Raw genomic sequence first — 19,823 nt, forward strand, 5'->3', positions numbered from 1 at the left:
TTTTCAATTTCACCCCAAACCCTAAGTCTTACACTTCCAGGAATCTGATAGCTATCCCTAAGCATGTCCCACTAAATATCTATATATTAAGAACTAAATTATCATTTTTATTGCACAACTAAACATCTCCCATTTTTGTAGATCTTGTGATGATCCTTCTGATTACTCAGACTCAACAGCCACGTTCTTTAACTGTTCTTCACCCTACACCCGTGTCTCTCCGTCCATTGTCAAGTTTTGTTGATTGCAATTCTACCATAGCTTGCAAATCTGTATACTTTCCTCCCTTTTTCATTATCACCACTGTAATTTAGTCTCCAGTCACATTTCAACAGTACTTTTGTAATAGTCTTCTCACTTAGATTCCTACTACCACTTTCTCCCCTCCTAAATTTCATCTTTTATCATGTTTCCTATTTAGCCTAATACACTTTTTTGATCTCCTTGCCTTTATTTATATTCTTGTCTTGAAGCAGACTCTTTCCTCCCTTCCATGACTGAATGAATTTCTTTCCTTCTTCAATCCTAAAAACAAGTTTTCCACCCTTTTTATTGAGCTCCCTAATTCTTTAGCAGAAGATGATCTCTGCCCCATTGAATTCCCCATGACACTTTGATGGGACTCTTTTATTGTCAATCAATGAGATATATAGATAGATAGATTGATTGATTGATTGATTGATTGATGGTCAACTATGTGATATATATTTATTTTCCTTATTGGATTACAAGCCCTTATTTCTAGTTTCATCCTTGAATTCTGAGGGCTTACCACAATGCCTTGTGCATTATAGACACATAAATGCTTGTTGAATTAAATTGCTATCTAGTCCATTCACCACCAGCAAAGAAAAAAAGCAGGCAGTTCTAGGACTGATCACCTAGTGAAACCAGCTGAAGTGTTCTTCCATGGGCTACACATCATATGCATATTTTACATATTAACAAAACTGTCTTTTCAGTATGTTATTTTCTTGTGGTTAAACAGGTTGAGAAACTGAAAACAGAAGCTGGGAATCAGTCTGCACAACAGAAGTCACGTCTGAAAGACAGAGCAGTTGATTCTAAAAAGATTCAGGATCTTGAACGACAAGTATGTATTAGATTTGATTTCATATTAAAAATATTTTTAACCAATGTAATTTTTTTGGCTCTCTGAGGAAAAATAATTTTTTTTTCCTTTGGAAAACACTAATGATATTTTACATCTATAATTTTCATTGGTATATTTTAACGTGCCTCTCTATATGGTTAAAATATTTGTGGTATAGAATTTAAGAAAACATAACAAAATAGTGAAATATGTTTGTGGTATCTATGTGTATGTGTGTGTGCAATTAACACAAAAATATGAAATCAAGTATAATTCTCCAATGGGTGAGTGGTCAATGGATACAAACAACTCATAAATAGAATTGTATACTGTTAACAACCACATAAAGATTGTTCCAAATTGCTAATAATAAGGGAAATCCATATTTTTAAATTTCTTGAGGTTTCATCTCATACCCAGCAAATTATCAAAGATGGCAAAAGAGAGGGATATTCAATATTCGATATTGGATGTACTATTTTAAGACAGATAAATGAATAAACTGTAGGTTGAGCTGCAAATTCATCTACCCTATTTTAAAAAGAAGTTTAAAATAATACTTTTTAGAAGTGATGACTAGAGAGTCCATATTCCTTGACCTGTATATTCCACTGTGAAATGTATATGCCAAGAAGGTTAAAGACAGAAAGTTTTCATATACACCTAAGTACTTATGGTACCATGTTGTAGTAACAAAAATAAATAGGTTCATCATAAGAAGTGACTAATAAATGGAGAACTCAGAGAAGCATAGGAAAACCTATATGAATGAATGACAGGGGAGATAAGTAGACCAAGAAATCATATTCCCAGTACCTACAGTCATCTAAATCAGGGATTTTTAAACTTTTCCCACTCGCAACTCCTTGTTGCCCAAGAAAATGACTGAACAATAAATATGATTGACAAACCTATTAAAAAGATAAGGAAAAAAGAAGTTAAGGACCTGAGTAGGACTTTAGAAAAGTTAGGTATGATAGTTCTTTGGTAATTAACCAAAGAAAATAGAATAGAGTATGCATAGTTCTCATCTGTGTACAGCACCTTTACAAAAAATAATAATAATAACCCTGTACTAAGGCATTAAAAAAGCAAAAAGAAGAAATATTAAATTCTCCCTTATTAACCATAAAGTAAAATGTTTTTAGAGGGGAAAAAAGGATTCAAACTTAAGTGAAAACTGAATAATTTTATCATAAGGAATTTGTGCATCAAAGAACAAATAATAGAAACAACAGATCATTTCACAAAAAAACATTGACAACATATAGCATACCCAAAATTTTGAGATTCAACCAAATTATAGATTACAGAAAAAATAATTCTACTTTCATTAGCAAAAGAGAGAGAGAGAGAGAGAGAGAGAGAGAGAGAGAGAGAGAGAGAGAGAGAACGAGAGAGAACGAGAGAACACGAGAACAACTCAGCTATTTGGGAATGAAGCTAAAAAATTAGAAAAATAAGAAATGAAAAAATCTTCAACCAAACAAAAAATATAAATACTGAAAATCAATGGGAAAGCTATAAGTTAAAACAAAAAACATGGAATTGATAGAACAAAGAGTTATTTAAAAGACTAATAAGAGATAAATTACTAGCTAAATAAGCAGGGTAAAATTGAAAAATAAGTCACAACACAGAGGAAATGATTAGAAACTTTTGCCTAATTATATGCCCTCTAAGTAATAAGTGAAATGAAAATTTGAAAAATTATAAGTGTCTAACACCAAAATAATAATAATAATAATAAACTGACAAGTCAAAAAACCTCCCAAAGAAAAAAAGCCAGGGTCAAATAGATTTACAAGTGAATTCCAATGATCATTCAAAAAAAAATTATTTTCTTTCTCTTTGTAACAAATATGAATAGTTAAGCAAAAGAAATGTTCCCATTATCTGTATCCAAAAACATTTGTCTCATTCTACAATTTAAGTCATCACTTCTCTGTCAGAAAGTAGGGTAGTATGCTTCATCTTCCATCTTCTGGAATCATGTAGAACATTGCTTTAATCAGTGTTCATGGTGGTAGTATATAAATTGTTTTCCTGGTTCTGCCAATTTCATTGCATCATTTCATACAAGTCTTCCCAGATTTCTTTGAAACTATCGTTTTGTCATTTCTTATGGCATATTAATATTCCATTACATTTATATACCATTTGTCAAAGGATAATGACCATATTAAAAATGTTGCAAATCACTAAAAATAAGAAAAATGCTAATTAAAACAGCTTTGTGGTTCTACCTTATGCCATTTGAGTACTAGGAGTTAATGTTTATAGATGGGCTAAAATTATGTAACTCTTAGCACCTTCTGGTTTCTCTTCCACTATTTTATCACTAAAGAAGTTGAAGAGGGCTATTGAATTGAAAGCCATTTTACATTTTCCGTGGTTTCATGGGTCCCCATAGCCAAAGAATTAGAATTGTACTTGAAGTTTTTCAGCATCATAGAACTTTTCATAACTTGTATCTCACTGGGATAGTCTTTGCAAACCTATGCTCTCCATCACAATAAGCCATAATAGATATCAAAAGTAGACTTTGTGGAGAGTTTGAGTATTCTGCCTTTATTTTACTTGAGTTATCTATGTCAAACCAGCTTGTCAAGAAAAATAAAAGTTAAAGAACTTTATATCCATTTGTAAACATTATATGAGATTATCTTCAGATGGGGAAAAATGAATAATCAACTCTGAGTGAATTTATCATTTTTCAGAATATTTTGTTTTGTCTAATTATTCCTTTTTAAAATTGCATTCATCATTTTCTTATGTTTTGTTCTACTTTACATGTTACATGTATTTTTAATCTTGTTAGTTTTTTTTCTATAGAGACATTGTAATTAATCTAAGTTTGATCTGTATTTATTACATACTTTCACTGGAATGAAGGAACAACAAATTTAAGTTGCTTAAGAGGAAAAATACTTTTTCTTCTTAGCCAGAAGTTCATGTAGTGCTATTTTGATCCGCATGAAAATGAATTTTTCTAATTAGTGACATTCATCTTTGCAATGAAAAAAATTACTTAAATGCAAATAATACTATGTATGTCATTTTAGATATTTAAGAAAAAACTGCCTATTTTTATTAAAATAAATTCTTACTTGGGGCAATTAATATTACCTTTCTGGGCATTGCTTCCTCATCTGTAAAATAAAAGTACCATTGAATGAAAATAAGACATAAAAAAGTTGAAGAATATAGTATAAAACATTATAGGATTTGTTTTTAAAATAAGAATATAGAACTTTCTTTTAAATTTTCATTCTACATAGAAAATAAAATCATGCCATTTATGCTGTTCCTTTAATTTGTTCATTGTTTTCATATGTGCATGCATGTTATAATTTGAATTGTCTTTTCTTAATGTGTGATCTTGTTTTCAGTTCTTTTCCAAAGAATTAATTGAAGAAACAGCATATAATCTTTGCCTAGATGCCATAGATTAACCGAAAATAGCCTTTTATGAAATTGGCTTAGAGTCATTTAGTCCTTTCCTGTGCCTAAGTGTAAGAAGGCATTTTGAATTGCTTCAGTTTTAGTAAAGTTAGTGAATTTTCAAAAATACTACAAAAAAAAAATAATAGATATGAAACTTTTTTGTAAACTATTTATTTAGCTCTAGGTAAATATCAAGTATTTTTACTGTGCTACAATACTGAGTTAGGAAAAATGTTAGATATAGTTCCTGTTAATGCAAGAAGATTACAGATAGAGTTAAAAGAGCCCTTGGAGATCCATCTATCCAGTTCATTTTACAGATGAGGAAATCTAGAAAATTGAAATTATTTGACCAAAGTCACACAAGAAATAAATGACAAAGACAGGATTGAACTCATCTGGTTTCAAATTCCACACTTTTTCCACTACCACACTACCACTCTTTGGCATTTGAACAATTTAGACTCTGAATTGCTGGGGTTCTTTAATCATCAGCTCTGAGGAAGACAAGGTCAGTACAATCTATATTATACTACAGACAGCCTCCTTTTACATAAATTCACAGTTTGCATATTTAACTTTTATGTAAAGAATTCTGAAAGAAATTCACATTGCAAAAAAAAAAAAAAACAACAACAACCACCTATGTTAACTTTACTGTACAGTTCTGTGCTCGTGCTCTCAGTTCTTATCCTTTGGCCTGGTACTCCTACCCCTCAATACCCCCCCCCCCCCCCCAAAAAAAAAAAACCAATAAACACCTCCCTGTGAAAGCCAAAAAAGAGATGAAGGAAGGGGCTGCCCCCATGGCCAGATTTAGGGCTTGATTTGGAGACCTCCCCGTGTTGAGAGAGAAGACCTTTGCCTTCTTCTGTCTACCTTTCCCTACATCTGCCTCATCCCCAGCCCCTGCATATCATCTGTCCTCTCCTCTATGTCTTCTCTCAGTTTTGTGTCCATATCTGGCCCTCACATGTCTGCTCCCCTTTCACTTCCAAACCTTGCCCCACATCTTCCTCTCAGTTCCAGGCAGGCTCCTGAGTGTTCCTTCTCCTGCTCTTGCTTCTCTATGCCCGTCTGCATACATGTCCTTGAATCATGTGCCAGCCTCTTTCTTGCCTGCCTTCCAAAGGTCCACAACAAATTCTCAATTCATAAAAAAAATTTTTATAAACAGATTTGATGAATATAGTCAAAGCTATACTTATATTAAGTAATTCGCTATACTTGTTAATTTCCATGTTCTCAATCATTTTAATAGGTTAAAGAAATGGAAGGAATTATAAAAAGAAGGTATCCTAATTCTTTGCCTGCTTTAATATTAGCTGCATCGGCAGCAGGTGATGTAGATAATTCATCTAAAAATACAGTTGAATTTATGGAAAAACGCATAAAGAAATTAGAAACTGAGCTTGAGGGGAAAGATGAAGAAGCAAAAAAAAGTCTTCGTACTATGGAACAGCAGTTTCAAAAAATAAAGGTAAGAATATATTATTTCTAATAAAAGGACAGTAGGATGGCACAGATAATAAAGATCTAGAGGAACTTCTAGCACTCACTCAAGCTAATAAATCCCTTATTATCTAAACATCTTATCTAACCTTTTTTGCAGCTGTCAACATCAATTTTTGCCCACATCTGTTCCTCTTAGCCCCACATTGATACAGGCCTAAGAGTAGACAGGGACTGTGTCTGAGAGTCCCTCAGAGTAGACTCATCAGATCTGGATGTCATGATATACAGCAGTAATGTCTCAGGTAGTGAAAGATTAAGTCATTCATAGTTACAGAATTCACTGACCTCAAAACTTAACAGGAAGTTGAGTTAACCATTAAGTCAGACCACAATCAGAACCATAACCAAGGTGCAGATTAGCATTGTGGCAACATTGGAATCCAAGAGTATAAACATAAAAACTTGGCCTATTGGTTATTGCTATTTGTTCTTTGTTCTCAAAGAGGTCCATGCCATCAAGATGTCATGACTGGCAAGTAAATTGGATTTAAGTGAGGTAGAGTTGAGCAAAGTCACTAACCTCACTTTCTCCTCTAGAAACATCTGAGTCCAGTGGCAAGATAAAAATCAGGGCACTTGGAGATGGCTCTAAATAGCTTCAGAATCCTTTTTAAACTTAAGGTCCTTCCCAACTCTCAATTTGACTTAAATAATTCAGTGATTAAGGTTATATGAGAAATGAGGCAAAGAATGACCTTTTATCTAGTCTCCCCAAAAAAATCAGTGCAGGAGGGGAAGACCAGCAGGGTACTGGCCAAAACAGAAACAGTTTCTATTTACACTCTCTCTGAGCCATCAGAAGCCAAACAGTGACTAAATGAATGTTGGGCTGGGGGCCTGTTGTTAGCCAATCAGCCAGAGTGGTTTAGTTTTAAAGAATGGTCCATAAAAAAAAAAAAAAAAAAAGGAAAGAAATCTAGCCAGTAAACTCCAAGATATTTTGCTATATTTCAGTGATCAAAGTTTATATTGCTTCGGGAAGAGTGCCCATAGGTAAGGGTCAAATTCTTTATGTGGACAGGAGAGGAGGGAGAAAAGAGAAGGAAGAAAAGAAGGAAACAAAGAAGAAAGCAAGGGAGAAAGGAGGGAGGGAAAAAAGAAGGAATTGCCCAAGTAAAAGCATTGGCTCAGTAAAGCTGCTACTATTAATTAGAAATTATTATCTGTCCTTTTTTCTCAAAAAGGACTAGGACACCAGGAAGGAGATGTCACAGCTTGCAAGTGAATTGGATGTAAGTGAGAAAGGCTGTGCAGTCACTAGCCTCACTCTTTCCTTCAGAGTCTATTGGTACAGATAAAAATTCAAGAAACTAGTGTCCAAACAAATTTGAATTTATACAGAGGCATTCATTTCAAAATTGATATGTTCATCCCAAGAATTACATCAGTAACTTTTTAAAACATCCTGTTTGCTCATCTTCTCTGGGTAGCTTCTGGCAGCCACTAATGAGAAACATGCATGATGATGGTTTTCTAATGTTAGGTTCCTCTTACAGTGTGTTTTCATTTTATCAGTAGAGCTCTCACAGAGGAATGTTTATCAGTACTGTCTTATTAAAAGAAGAATAAATTGTCATCTATTGCCTAGAGAAGCATGATTCCAAAGGCAGGAAAATATCTCTGAAATTTCTATAATTTAAAATGCCTATAAATTTTTCTTGTGGGTAAAGGCAGGAGACAGGGAGAAGGGGGAATGTACCTTCAACAGGTATGATTCCCTTTCCTCTGTTATTGACCAAACTCTAGGGGATTATTTTAAAAAAGGAGAGATAGTAAATTTGGTATAGAAAAATGTTTAAGAAATCATTTAACCCCTAAACGTGCCCCCCAATCTCTGTGCTTCCTAAAACAGTACCTTGAATTTTTTTGTTGTTCATTTATTTTAGTCGTCTCTGATTCTTTGTGACACCCATTTGGGATTTCCTTGGCAAAGACACTAGAGTGGCTTGCCATTTCCTTCTCCAGCTCATTTGACAGATGAGGAAATTGTGGCAAATAAGGTTAAGTTACTTGCTCAGTGACTCAGCTGGTAAGTGTCTGAGGCCAGATTTGAGCTCCTCGGATGATTCTTCCTGATTCTATCCACTGCACCACCTAGCTGCCTTGAATTTAGATGTTTGTTCAATGAATGAGAAAAGTAAAAGCTACCAATTTCTCAAGCAGAAAAACATTGGGAAATGAAAGAATTTAATTTTGCAAGTGTAAAGTATATTTGGAATTTCCATGGCTAATAATTCAAGTTATCTATTTTCTATCCTATTGAACATCCATTGGCAAGTTCCCAGCCGACTCCCTTTTCTCCTATGAGACATCCCAATTTCTATAATAGAATTAGTAACCAGATTCACTCAGAGATTGCTTCCTAATAGTATAGTTTTTTATACTATATTGTGCATAAAGCCCTTATCTATAGATGATGCTCTGGAAAAGTTTCAGAGAGAGAAACTAATCATATCCTTTAAAGAATTTATAATCTAGTTTAACAGACTTGAAAAAACAATTTAGAAAGCAGCATATCAGCAGCTCACAATTGTGAAATAAGTATTCAGAGCACAGTACAGTATTAAGTATTCATTTATCTGTTTGCTAATCTTAGGGTTCCTGAGCAAGAGGAGTTATTTGATCTGGGTGTTATATGTATATGAGACAATAAATAGATGAATGAGTAAATGAAATCACAATGCATTTTTTCATAGGGAGAATTTTTTGTTTGCTTTTATTCTGAATGAACAGGCTATTATAGCATTCTATTAATGAATTTAGAGAAGCTCTTGGATATTATATTAATTTTTTCCAGATTCAATATGAACAACGCCTGATGGAGCTTGAACAGCATCTTGCAATTAAATTAACAGATGAGCAAAAGAAACATGAAAACTCAGCAAATATGAAGATTCTGGAGCAAGAACTTTGTGACATGAAAGAGGCCTATCAGGTTACTGTGAAAACTCTTGAAGGTGAAATAGAAATTCTTAAAAATCAGAATGCCAAGTTAGAATTCAGAAATAATGAAAGAGATGATAAAGATTTCCAGTCATTAGAATTCCAAGTGGAACAAGCTCACACAAAAGCCAGATTAGTAAGACTTAATCAGGAACTGGCTGCAAAAGAAAGGGAAATACAAGATCTTACAAAAACCATAGAAAAACTTCAAAAAGAAAGACGACTGATGTTGTCCAATCAAAATCCAGTTGATAAACCTGGAAATGAAGAAAGATCTGCCAAAAAGGTGAAGAAGGATCTTTTGGTCTCTAATAAAAGGAATACTGAGTCTTTCCCAGAAACCTTGGATAGCAAATTGTATGAACCACGTGCCTTTGCAGATTCCCACCCTTCAGAAGTTTTACAAGAAAACTCCAGATTAAAAAAAGAGGTGGAACGACTGACTTCTGAAATGAATGAGCAGAGAACAAAATCTGAAGCAGCACTTGCCCACTCGGAAAGTAATGTGAAAAGGTAAACAGTAAATGAATTTAGTAAAATAGTGCATTATAATACTATCAGAAAACTGTAAATAAGTTAGAGAATCTAAGACCTTTTTAGTGATTTTTTTCATTTATATTATACTTCTTTATGATTATTTTTAATAGTATGGAAAATTTATTTATTTATGGTAAGGGCATCAATTCTTTGACAATATTGTCATGTAGTAAACTACCTCTGACACTCCTAGTCAGTATCCAGAATTAGTATAAAGATCAGTTCAACTCCACAAACATGAATCTATTTCTAATATAGCACAGGTAGAAATTATGGAACAAAAAGTGATGAGTATGGTCTCTATTAAAATTGAAATAAAGACATATAGATGAAGCAGCAGATAGAGTATGGAATATAGAGTCAGGGACACTTGAGTTTAAATCTTCTGTCAGATATTTACTAGCTGTATGACCTTGCATAAGTCATTTTCCTTGTCTGCCTCAGTTTTCTTATCTGCAAAATGGAAATAATAGTTCCTATATCCCAACATTGTGACTGTCAAATGAGATAGCATATTTATAGCTTTTATCAAATTTTAAAGTGACATATAGATATATAGAAATACATACATACTAGCCACTATTATTGGGAACTTCAAGCAGATAAAATAATTGTTCTCAAAATCCAATTAAAAGATTTAGGTACATTTTAAATGATTAGAGGTTGGAAATTTTGTTCTATATTCAGACAGAATGATATTCCCATCAATAATATGAGGTCCTGTGAAATAGTTCTTTGTTAATTGGGTGTCGGTAGAAACTAGAAAAGTAGTTAAATCTAACTAAGCCTTCTTTTCTCATCTTTCTAGAACCAAAGAAGATGCAGCAGAACACATTGCTGCCCTCAAAGCCTCTCACCAGAGGGAAGTAGAAAAACTTCTCTGCCAGCATGCTATAGAAAATTCTTCTTCCAAAATAGCTGAACTAAATCGCAAAATCTCAACACAAGAGGTACATGAAAATAATTCTGTTTTTACTTTATCAAGTTTGATATTTTTAGTGGCTACTATAGAACACCATTTAATTTTTGAAGAATTGAAAAATATTTTTATTCTGTAGAATAGGAATGGAAAATTATTTTTTTTGTGTGTGTGGAAGTAATGCTCTAATGTTAGCTTTTCTATTTAAAAAAATCAGCCCTGAAAAAATTGAAAAATTGTATTGGTCTCAATATAGCCTGTACTTCCCCACACAGACACATACAAAAAAATCAGGTTTAAATAACTGCTATTTTCCATTTCATCCATTTTAATACAAAACTGTTATTTTAATTTAATACAAAACATGTTATTTTTATGGGATAAAATATATTTGGACCTATACCCCATAGTTTAATCCAGATTTATCCTCAGGTTTCTGAAATAAACTTTTCCTTAAGTGGCTTTTACTATACATGTAGTAAATTCATGTTAGATAAAGTTTTGATTAGTTGAACTTAGGATGATTTTTAAACTCTTAAATGTGAGGCCATGTTTCTTTTGGATCAAAATCATTTAGTCAATTGTCTGACTCCATTACCTTTTTTTTTTCTAGTAATCATGCTTTAACATGCTGACAACTTATAAGCCTTTAACATTATAGCCCTATGGTATTGTATCTTTTGCCAGTTGACACATAGTGCTAAATATCTAGTATGTCACATTCTAAGACAGATGCATTAACACATTTTAAAAGTACTGTCTGAGTAAAATTTAAACTTTTTAAAAAAATTTCGATTCAAAAGAATCAAAGAGCAAAAGGAAGTTTTCACACTGCTTTGTAACTAACAATATAATAAACAGTTCAGCTTATAATGCCTAGATTTAGACATCTGCCATTTCAAAATGCCTAGCATTAATTAGAAACCAATTGAGTAATAAAGGTTTTGAGCCATAAAGACTGGTAGAAACCAAATGTATTCAAAGTTTCCAAATTGTCCTTAAAATGTACTTTATTTTAAGGTGCTGAATGTAAGGGAAAGGGATGTTATTCTGTTCAGTCAGTTTATTCAACATCCTTCACAAGAGAATTGTATATTTTAATTTTGATCCCTCAAATTAGCTATAATGCAGTAAAAAATAGTAGTCAAAATGATTATGAAATACTATTTTTTCAAATAACCATTCAAAATAGAGGTTTGGGAGGTTTTTTTGTTTTGTTTTGTTTTGTTTTTTTTAATGTATCATGTTTGACCCATTTCCCTAGGTCCTTATAAAACATCTCCAAACACAAGTTAATGAACTGCAGGGAAATAAAGAATCCTTAGCAATTTCTCAAGTTCGAGAAGAAATCCTTCAAAAAGAGGTATGTATAGTGATTTTGTTATTTCTGCATTGTCTGTCAAATCCTTCTTTCTGTGTGTGTTTTGTAAACAAAAAGCTAAATGTAAGTAATCAGGAAAATACAACTACATGTCCAATGCCTCAGCAAACTATCCATGTTGTGAACTGATGTCTAATATTTATTCTTTTCCCAATCTACCCTCAAAATGTTAATGATTGGATGAACAAGAGTACTCTCATATAAAATAGATTCTGAACTTAACTTTTCCCCCCAATTACAAATGATTAACTTAATAGTGGAAGAACATTTCATAAATCAATAAAATGTGAGATTTTTACAAACTAAAAGAATTATTTTTATGGATTAGGATTTATTTTTCTGATTACAAGTAAAAAGGCAAAAATACTTAGAGAAATTTCAAAACTGTTTAGAAGATGCATGTATCGTCTTTCTTAATGACTCATATCTATCTTTGTAAATTGTCATTGATAGGCAGAATCCATGATATAACAGTTGGTTCATTTAGAAATGGGTCTAGACATTATAAAATAAAATCATAAAGTTTAGAAAGGGAATATAAATTACAGATAAGGAAGAAATAGCTTCCTTTTTTTTTTCCTTAAAAAAGTGAATTATTTATGTATACACACACACACACACACACACACACACACACATACATATAATCTCAATATGTATGTATTCTGAACAAGTTCTATTTTTTTATTTTTAGAAAGTACAAATTTTGCATTTTAGTCAATTTTTATTTTTACCAGTGAATCTAGCAGTATAGAAAAAACTAAAAAGCAACCTAATGTCCTCCCTTTTAAAAGAAAAACTTGAAATACATGCCAGCGAAGATAAACTTATCATCTTTAGTATAATGTTTGTATACACATGTATACCTAGTCTACAAGTAGAAATATTACAGAATTTGAAAGACAGAAGGAATCTAAGCAATCCATACCTGAGGATCAACTACTTCTGAAGATACTTCTCATTTTCAGGAAGTTGGGGGGGAGGGTTGTTCCCCATCCCCATACTTTCAAAAGTACTCTGAACCTTCAACTGTTAAAGTACAAATTCTTGTGTTCCCTTCTTCAACTGTCCATACCTTCACTCCCATCCTCTTCAGCCCTACTCTTCCACACATCCCACTCCAGATCTACCCAACTTTTTTTCTGTGACCCAACTTTTTCCCCTGTGCTTTCTAAAATAACTGATGAATAATAACAAACTTACTTTCATCTTAAAACTTTGCCTTTCTCACATCTCCTATTCCTGACACTGCAGTGAGAACTAGCTCCCTCCTGATGACACTGTTATCTTTCCCAGTACATCTGCACTTCTACTTAAACCCCCTTCCCCCCACCTGATTCTCTGGTTGTGGTCAAGAAATCAGAATGCACTTTCTTCCCCATTGCTACTTCCAGATCCTCCTCTCCCAATTCAGCAACATCTCTTCCTTTGAGGTGGTCACACTATTTAAACATCACCAAGATGTTCTCTTTGAATGAATGCAGTGAAAGCAATACGTAACTCACAGTTTTTCTCTTCTCCACAACCCCTGCCTTCATATTAGAAGATCCCAATATGCATGTTGATATTCCCTAATTTCCCAGTTCTCAACCTACTCAGTTCCTGTAAGCTCTACCTTACATCACACATCTGTTTGTAGGAAATGCCTTTGATCTTGCTTTCATTCACAAATGTTCCTCTTCCAAGGTGACAGAACTAAACCTGTTTTATCTGGTCGTAATATTTAGTCATTCTTTTCTTCTTATGACCCCTAAATTTGGTTCTTAATCCTTATTATAATCTCCAATCCTTCCAATCTTCATTCTTTTCCAAGTCATCATCCCTATATTTACCACACTTTCCTCTCTTCGTTATCCCAATGCTTGGTGATCAGTTAAATGTTACATTATCCCTTACACTCAAAATTCTTTTCCCCTTTGTCCTGTCCCTGATTATGCCTTGTCAAACCCCGACCTTGGATGACTCCCTCCATCCATCACCTTGCTGCATTCATATGCTGCTGAATAGAGCTCCCCAAATATTTGACTTCCCCTTTTGCCACAACAGCTATTCCAAACTTAAATTTCTCTTCAGACTTCCACAGTACCCTTTTCTGTATTCTCTGAATTAAGAACATTGTTACATTTCACAAAAAAAAAAAAAATTGAGACTAATCACTGAGAATTCCCTCTTCTTCATTCTAGTTGATCTCTAATCACTTAAACATCTTCCTCTTCTATCATCCTATCACCTATCATCCTCCTTCATCTCTGTCTGACATAAAAAGGTAGCCTTTCTTGCCAAAATAAGGCTAATCACTGAAAACTTCCTCTTCTTCCATCTGATCTCAGATCACTTAGATATCTTCCCCCACTATCTTCTCCTTCATAGTCTGTTATAAAGAGGTAGCATTTCTTGCCAAAGGAAGGCCCATTACATGCACCCTTGATTCCATCCTATAGTTTTTCCCTATCATCCCTTCTCTCATTCTAATTTTTAATTATTCCCTGTGTGTTGATTTCTTCCCGGTTGTTTACAATAATATCCTTTTTTAAAAAAACTCATCTGATCCCAACATCTCTGCTAGTGGTCATCTTCTTTCCTTCTCAGTTAAACATGAGAAAGACTTGTACAATCAGTCCCCCCCCCCCACACACACTTCCTTTTCTTAATCAGTTCTAAATTCTGCAATCTGGTTTCTAACCTCATTATTTGACTATGACATCTCTCCAAAATCACCAAAGGCCAATGACCTCAGACCTCATTAGGCTTTATCAACTCTCTTATGAATCTTGTATGTACCTATATATGGACATGTTTCTCATTCTGGAATGTAAGCTCTTTAAGGACATGAATGGACAAACTCCCCTCCCCCAACCTTCAGTGCTCAGCTCAGTGCTAGCACATAGTAAGTACTGAATAAATGCTTGTTAATTTATTGTTCTCAATTCAGTACTTTTATTAAATAGCTACTTTTTAAAGAGTACAAGTGTTTATTACTAAGTAACTACTATGCACATGGCACCTTACTTAGTCCATATTTTAGTGATGTGCTTCATGCAAACTGTCCTCAGACTTCTCACTAGAGCTTGGAGGTAGCTTTGAGGTAGCTTATAGTTTCAGTTCCTAAGAAATAAATCATTTTCCAGATTTTTACATTGTTTGTTTTACCACTATTCAATGTTTATTTCTCTCAGCTTTCTATTAATCCTGGAACATAAGTTTTTGTTTTGTTTTGTTTTTTCTCAGTAGTATTTTACTTTTCCAAATACATGTAAAATAGTTTTCAAAATTCACTTATGAGATTTTGTGTTCCAAATTTTTTCTCCCTCCCTCTCTTAAATCATTTCTTCCAAGACAGCAAGCAATTCAATCTAAGTTAAACATCTACAATCCTTTTAAACATGTTTCTTTGTCATGTACAAGAAAAATCAAACCAAAAGGTGAAAGAAACCCTTTGAAAGTAAAAAAGCAACCAAAAAGAAGGTAAAAAATACTCTGCTTTGACCACATTCAGTCTCCATAGTTCTCTCTCTTGATGCATATGGCTTTTTCCATCCCAAAGGTTCTTGAAATTGCCCAGGATTACCGCATTGCTGAGAAAAGTCAAGTCTGTCATAGTTGATGATCACATAATCTTGCTGTTGTACTGTGTGCAATGTTCTCCTGGTTCTGGAGCATAAGTCTTTAAGTAGATGCAAGTAAAGTATAATAGCTGTAAGCTTTCTGAAGCAGAAAGTCTTAGTTTCAGTCAAGATTGATTTGTAGCCTTCCCAAAGCTTTCACAGAAGAAGGGGAAATATGAGGCTACGCAGAGCCCACAAAAGTGAGCATCAGAACTGGCAAGGTTTCATATGGTAAAGGCAATGATTTTATCTGCTCCCACTTACAGCTTAAGACCTAGATATACTAAGATAAAGGTTTAGGAATGGGAGGAAAAAAGAGGAAGTGTCAGTTACCGAAGTAATTCTACATTTATCCTAACAAGAAGGCACTTTCTGATCCTAAACATTAAAAAAAAAAATAAAAAGATAAAAGAGCCTGTTCTTCATTCTTTCAGATTGTGTACTGTTGAAACAAATTTTGTATGTAATGTGAAAAAGTAGTATTTCACTTCTTTGGTCTGCACTTCTGATTATAGATTTCCAAACTGTTGGAAGAATTGCAAGAGGCTAAAGAAAGCCATACTCCAGAAATGAAACATTTCATGGGTCTAGAAAGGAAAATCAAACACATGGAAATGAGGCATGTACAAAGAGAGCAAGAGCTGCAACAGGTAAAATTATAGGTCCTGTAATTGCATTAAAACTTCACTGATTAGTCTGCTGGGCTAGAAGGGGATTTCTCTTAGTTGATGTGATTGTTTTCTTTCTAATAGGGAAAAATAGGATTAGCTTAATTTAATTTTTTAAAAAAGTCCAGTTGTTCTTTGGTTGAGTCAGGAAACAGTTTGTGTCATTTTGCCCATTCTTAACATCAAATTTTTATTCATGCAAATAGATCATGTAGCACAGCCTTTGGTATATTTACATACAGGTCACTTCAGTAATATGTATTTCTAGTTTGAATGTATATCAGACATGTGCAGCTGTAGAGGCAAGTATGTGGTACAGCAGGTGAGCTTTGGATCTGGGGTCAGAAACACCTGCATTCAAATTCCACCTCATACATTTAACTAGCTGTGCAACCCTTAGCAAGCTACTTTATTTATTTATTTATTTATTTTTGCCTAAATTTCCTTATCTGTTAAAATGGAGATAAAACACTTTCTTTGTTGTAAGGATCAGAATGATAATACTTGTAAAGCATTTTGCAAGCCTTAAAAATTTAGATTAGAAATAGTGATAAGATTATACTTACAATGATAGCCACTAATTCATCACCATTATAACTAGTAATGTCATATGATTATAGTTAGTTAAATAAATAGAATTTCATCTGATAGTCACACAAATTTTTAAGTGCTAATGGAAAATAAAAATGTTAATGAGATATAAAACCATTGAACACATGACCATAATTTGGCATAATCATACATGTATTACCAATTTAAGATTATATGGTAAGATTGAGGCAAATGATATTATAAAGTCAAACATTTGGACATTTCAGTGATCCAGAAAGATCACTAAATCTTTTTTAGTGAAACTAAAAGATAATTCAGGAAGATGGATAAGAAAAAGAAAAAAAGCAAAATCACTTCTCTATTTTTCTGATCTCATACTCTTAGACTTGTTTCTCAGGTACTCAGAAATCATCATATTACTAAAAACCCATCAACACTGTATCATTAGTGTATCCCATTAAATTAAGTTGCACTGAAATGTCACCAAAAAGCTCTAGTATGTCATGCTATAATGTAGTGTTATTAGTAAGGTGTCCTAATGTTTTAGGATAGTCAATGTTTTAAACATTTACTTCCTTAACCTACATTTTGACATCACTATTTACATTACAAGTAAACATTTAATTACTAAAGAATCTGTGACATTACAAGTAAACATTTGATTACTAAAGAATCTGTGTTTTAGATATAGTACATATAACCAAAAAAATAGGACTTGCGGGACACTTTTGGTTGAAACAAGAAGCAAGAAGTTATGGGCCCAAAATATTTCATATAATTGTAGAATTTTACCAGACGATACTTTCATAAATCATTTACATATACCATCTAGTATGATGCCAAATTAATTTTGGACATGAATCTAAATAAAATCAGAGTAAGGGTTTTTAGGCTTTCTTCTGTCATGCTCCTTTTTATAATCTGGCAGTCTGTGAACTCTTCTCAGAATAATTACGTTTTTCTTTTTGTTTTTTTAAAGTATAATGTTTAATGTATAAAATACATTAGATTCCCAAGGAAACCAATTACACTGAAATATGGTTATCAAAATACTTAAAACAAAACAAAACAAAACAAAAAAAGACAAGTTTATGACCCAGGCTAAAACTCCTGAATTAGAGTTTGAATGAAGCTGTATAGAGATTTGTATTTTATTGTCTACCTCTGCCTCATGTTACAGCTCTTCCAGGACTGCACCCAGACACATAGAAACACATTGCCCTATATTTTTATTATGTCTGAAAATCTAGAGGAATACACTGTACTTGTTTATATTAAATATTTAAATGGCTAGTGCCAGGTCAGCAAAAAGCTGATAATTCTAAACAACAGTAATTCTTTTTTTATATAGTTTTTTATTGACAAAATATATACATGAGTAATTTTTCAGCATTGACTCTTGCAAAAACTCTGATCCAACTTTTCCCCTCCTTCCCTCCATCCCCTCCCCTAGATGGCATGTAGTCCCATACATGTTAAACATGTTAAAGTATATATTAAATACAATATACATATTTATACAGAGCAACAGTAATTCTTCATGCTTAAATAATTTTGAATAATTAATGAAAATACTGAATCCTGAATATGAGTCATCTAGCATCATACAAAAATATATTTGCAATAAATTAAAAATTACAGTTCCATCTTGCTCTATTTTGTATTTCCCTCTGTGTCTACCACAACATCTGACATGGTGCCTTTGCAAATAAGTGAAACAATAAACTTTGATTTGATTTAATTGAATTGAAAGAATTGTAATGGAATTACCTAATCTAATTATTAGTATCCAGGTAAACACACATAAACTAGCTGTGGCAGGCCTAGGATATGTCATGTTTAGGAAGATCTCTTCTTTTAATCAGGGAAGATTTCCTCTGCTAGTACTTCTCATAGTAGGTAATATGTATCTTACTTAGTATAAGATCATCATGAAGCATTTTGAAGTTGGTAAGTCCCCTTGTCACTTAAGTAATGTCAGATCTAGAAGAGGACCTTAAAAATAATCTCACTACCATGTTTTGCAAAATAGAAAACAGAGATCCATCTTAGCCTAAGAAAATGCCCAGTGTAGTCATTCTGCTAAATATTTCTTAACTATATTTCAGCATATTCATGGAAAGCAGAATCTACCATTTCCTGGTTCCAGAGACTGACAGACTACTTTCTAACTACATCCTCAGGGGCCAGTTACAGGAATTTTGTTTTTGTTTTGTTTTTCATTTTTTTAAATACAGTAAAATTTTATTTACAAACGTAAACACTTTTAAGCTCCTTGCCTCCAGAAGTTGATTCTAGGGCAGTTAGGTGGCACAGTGGATCGAGAGCTGGAGCTGAAGTTAGGACGAACTGAATTCAGATCCCATCACAGACAGTTACTAGCTGTGTGACTTTGACCAAATCACCTAATTTCTGACCAGTTTCTTCAACTGGTGTGGAGATAATAACAACACCTATCTCCTGGAATTGTCATGAGACAGTATTTATAAAGCATTTAGCCCAGTGCCTGGTTAAATATATGCATTTTCTTCTCTTCCATTTCCTGGCTTTCTGACCTTTGTCTCTAGGTGTTAAAGCTCTTAAAAAACAAGAGAATTTTGCCTTAATACATGAGCAATTCACAACTTCTTAAATTGTTTCAAAAAGTTAGGTAATATTTGACACTAGTTAATATTTAAATCTCCATATGTGGGTGACATAAAAGTAAATGTCCCCACCTAAGCGCTGTTTTGATAAGGAAAACTGAAATTAATTTATCAGTGTTGAACAGGTTTCTCCTTCCACCTAAAATCTCCTTGGAGATAGCAGGTTCTCTGTATCATGTGCTGTTTGCTTTAATGATTCAGAACAAGCCCAAAAGATTGTTTGGATGTATGGATATAACTTGAAAATGCTTCATTGTAGATAATACAACAGACGCGCCAGGTGGTTGAAACTGAACAAGAAAAGGAAGTGGAAAAATGGAAAAGGCTGGCGCAGCTAAAGAATCAGGAACTAGAAAAATTCCGTATAGAATTAGACTCCATATTAGATGTTCTCCGAGAGCTCCACCGCCAAGGAGTAGTTGTTCCAGTTCCTTTCTCAGATGAGTATTAGGGCTTCAAGGGACAGGAGTCTCTATGCCTTGGAGAAAAAGCAGAATGCCAAAAAAAAAAAAAAAAAA

General features: G+C 33.3%; 1 protein-coding gene across 2 annotated transcripts in view; it reads left to right on the plus strand.

Annotated features, from left to right (window-relative positions):
• The window catches only part of CEP162 (centrosomal protein 162), a 128,783-nt gene extending 108,960 nt beyond the window's left edge, over positions 1-19,823 (plus strand). For both annotated transcript variants that reach the window (XM_023503096.2, XM_012549195.3), the window contains exons 21-27: positions 989-1,093; positions 5,802-6,020; positions 8,853-9,511; positions 10,344-10,485; positions 11,719-11,817; positions 15,956-16,090; positions 19,565-19,823. In XM_023503096.2, coding sequence (XP_023358864.1) covers positions 989-1,093; positions 5,802-6,020; positions 8,853-9,511; positions 10,344-10,485; positions 11,719-11,817; positions 15,956-16,090; positions 19,565-19,756 — 1,551 coding nt within the window. In that variant the 3' untranslated portion in view covers positions 19,757-19,823. The remainder of the gene's footprint in view (positions 1-988; positions 1,094-5,801; positions 6,021-8,852; positions 9,512-10,343; positions 10,486-11,718; positions 11,818-15,955; positions 16,091-19,564) is intronic.

This window comes from Sarcophilus harrisii, chromosome 4, assembly GCF_902635505.1.
Source record: "Sarcophilus harrisii chromosome 4, mSarHar1.11, whole genome shotgun sequence".
NCBI classification, from domain to species: domain Eukaryota; kingdom Metazoa; phylum Chordata; class Mammalia; order Dasyuromorphia; family Dasyuridae; genus Sarcophilus; species Sarcophilus harrisii.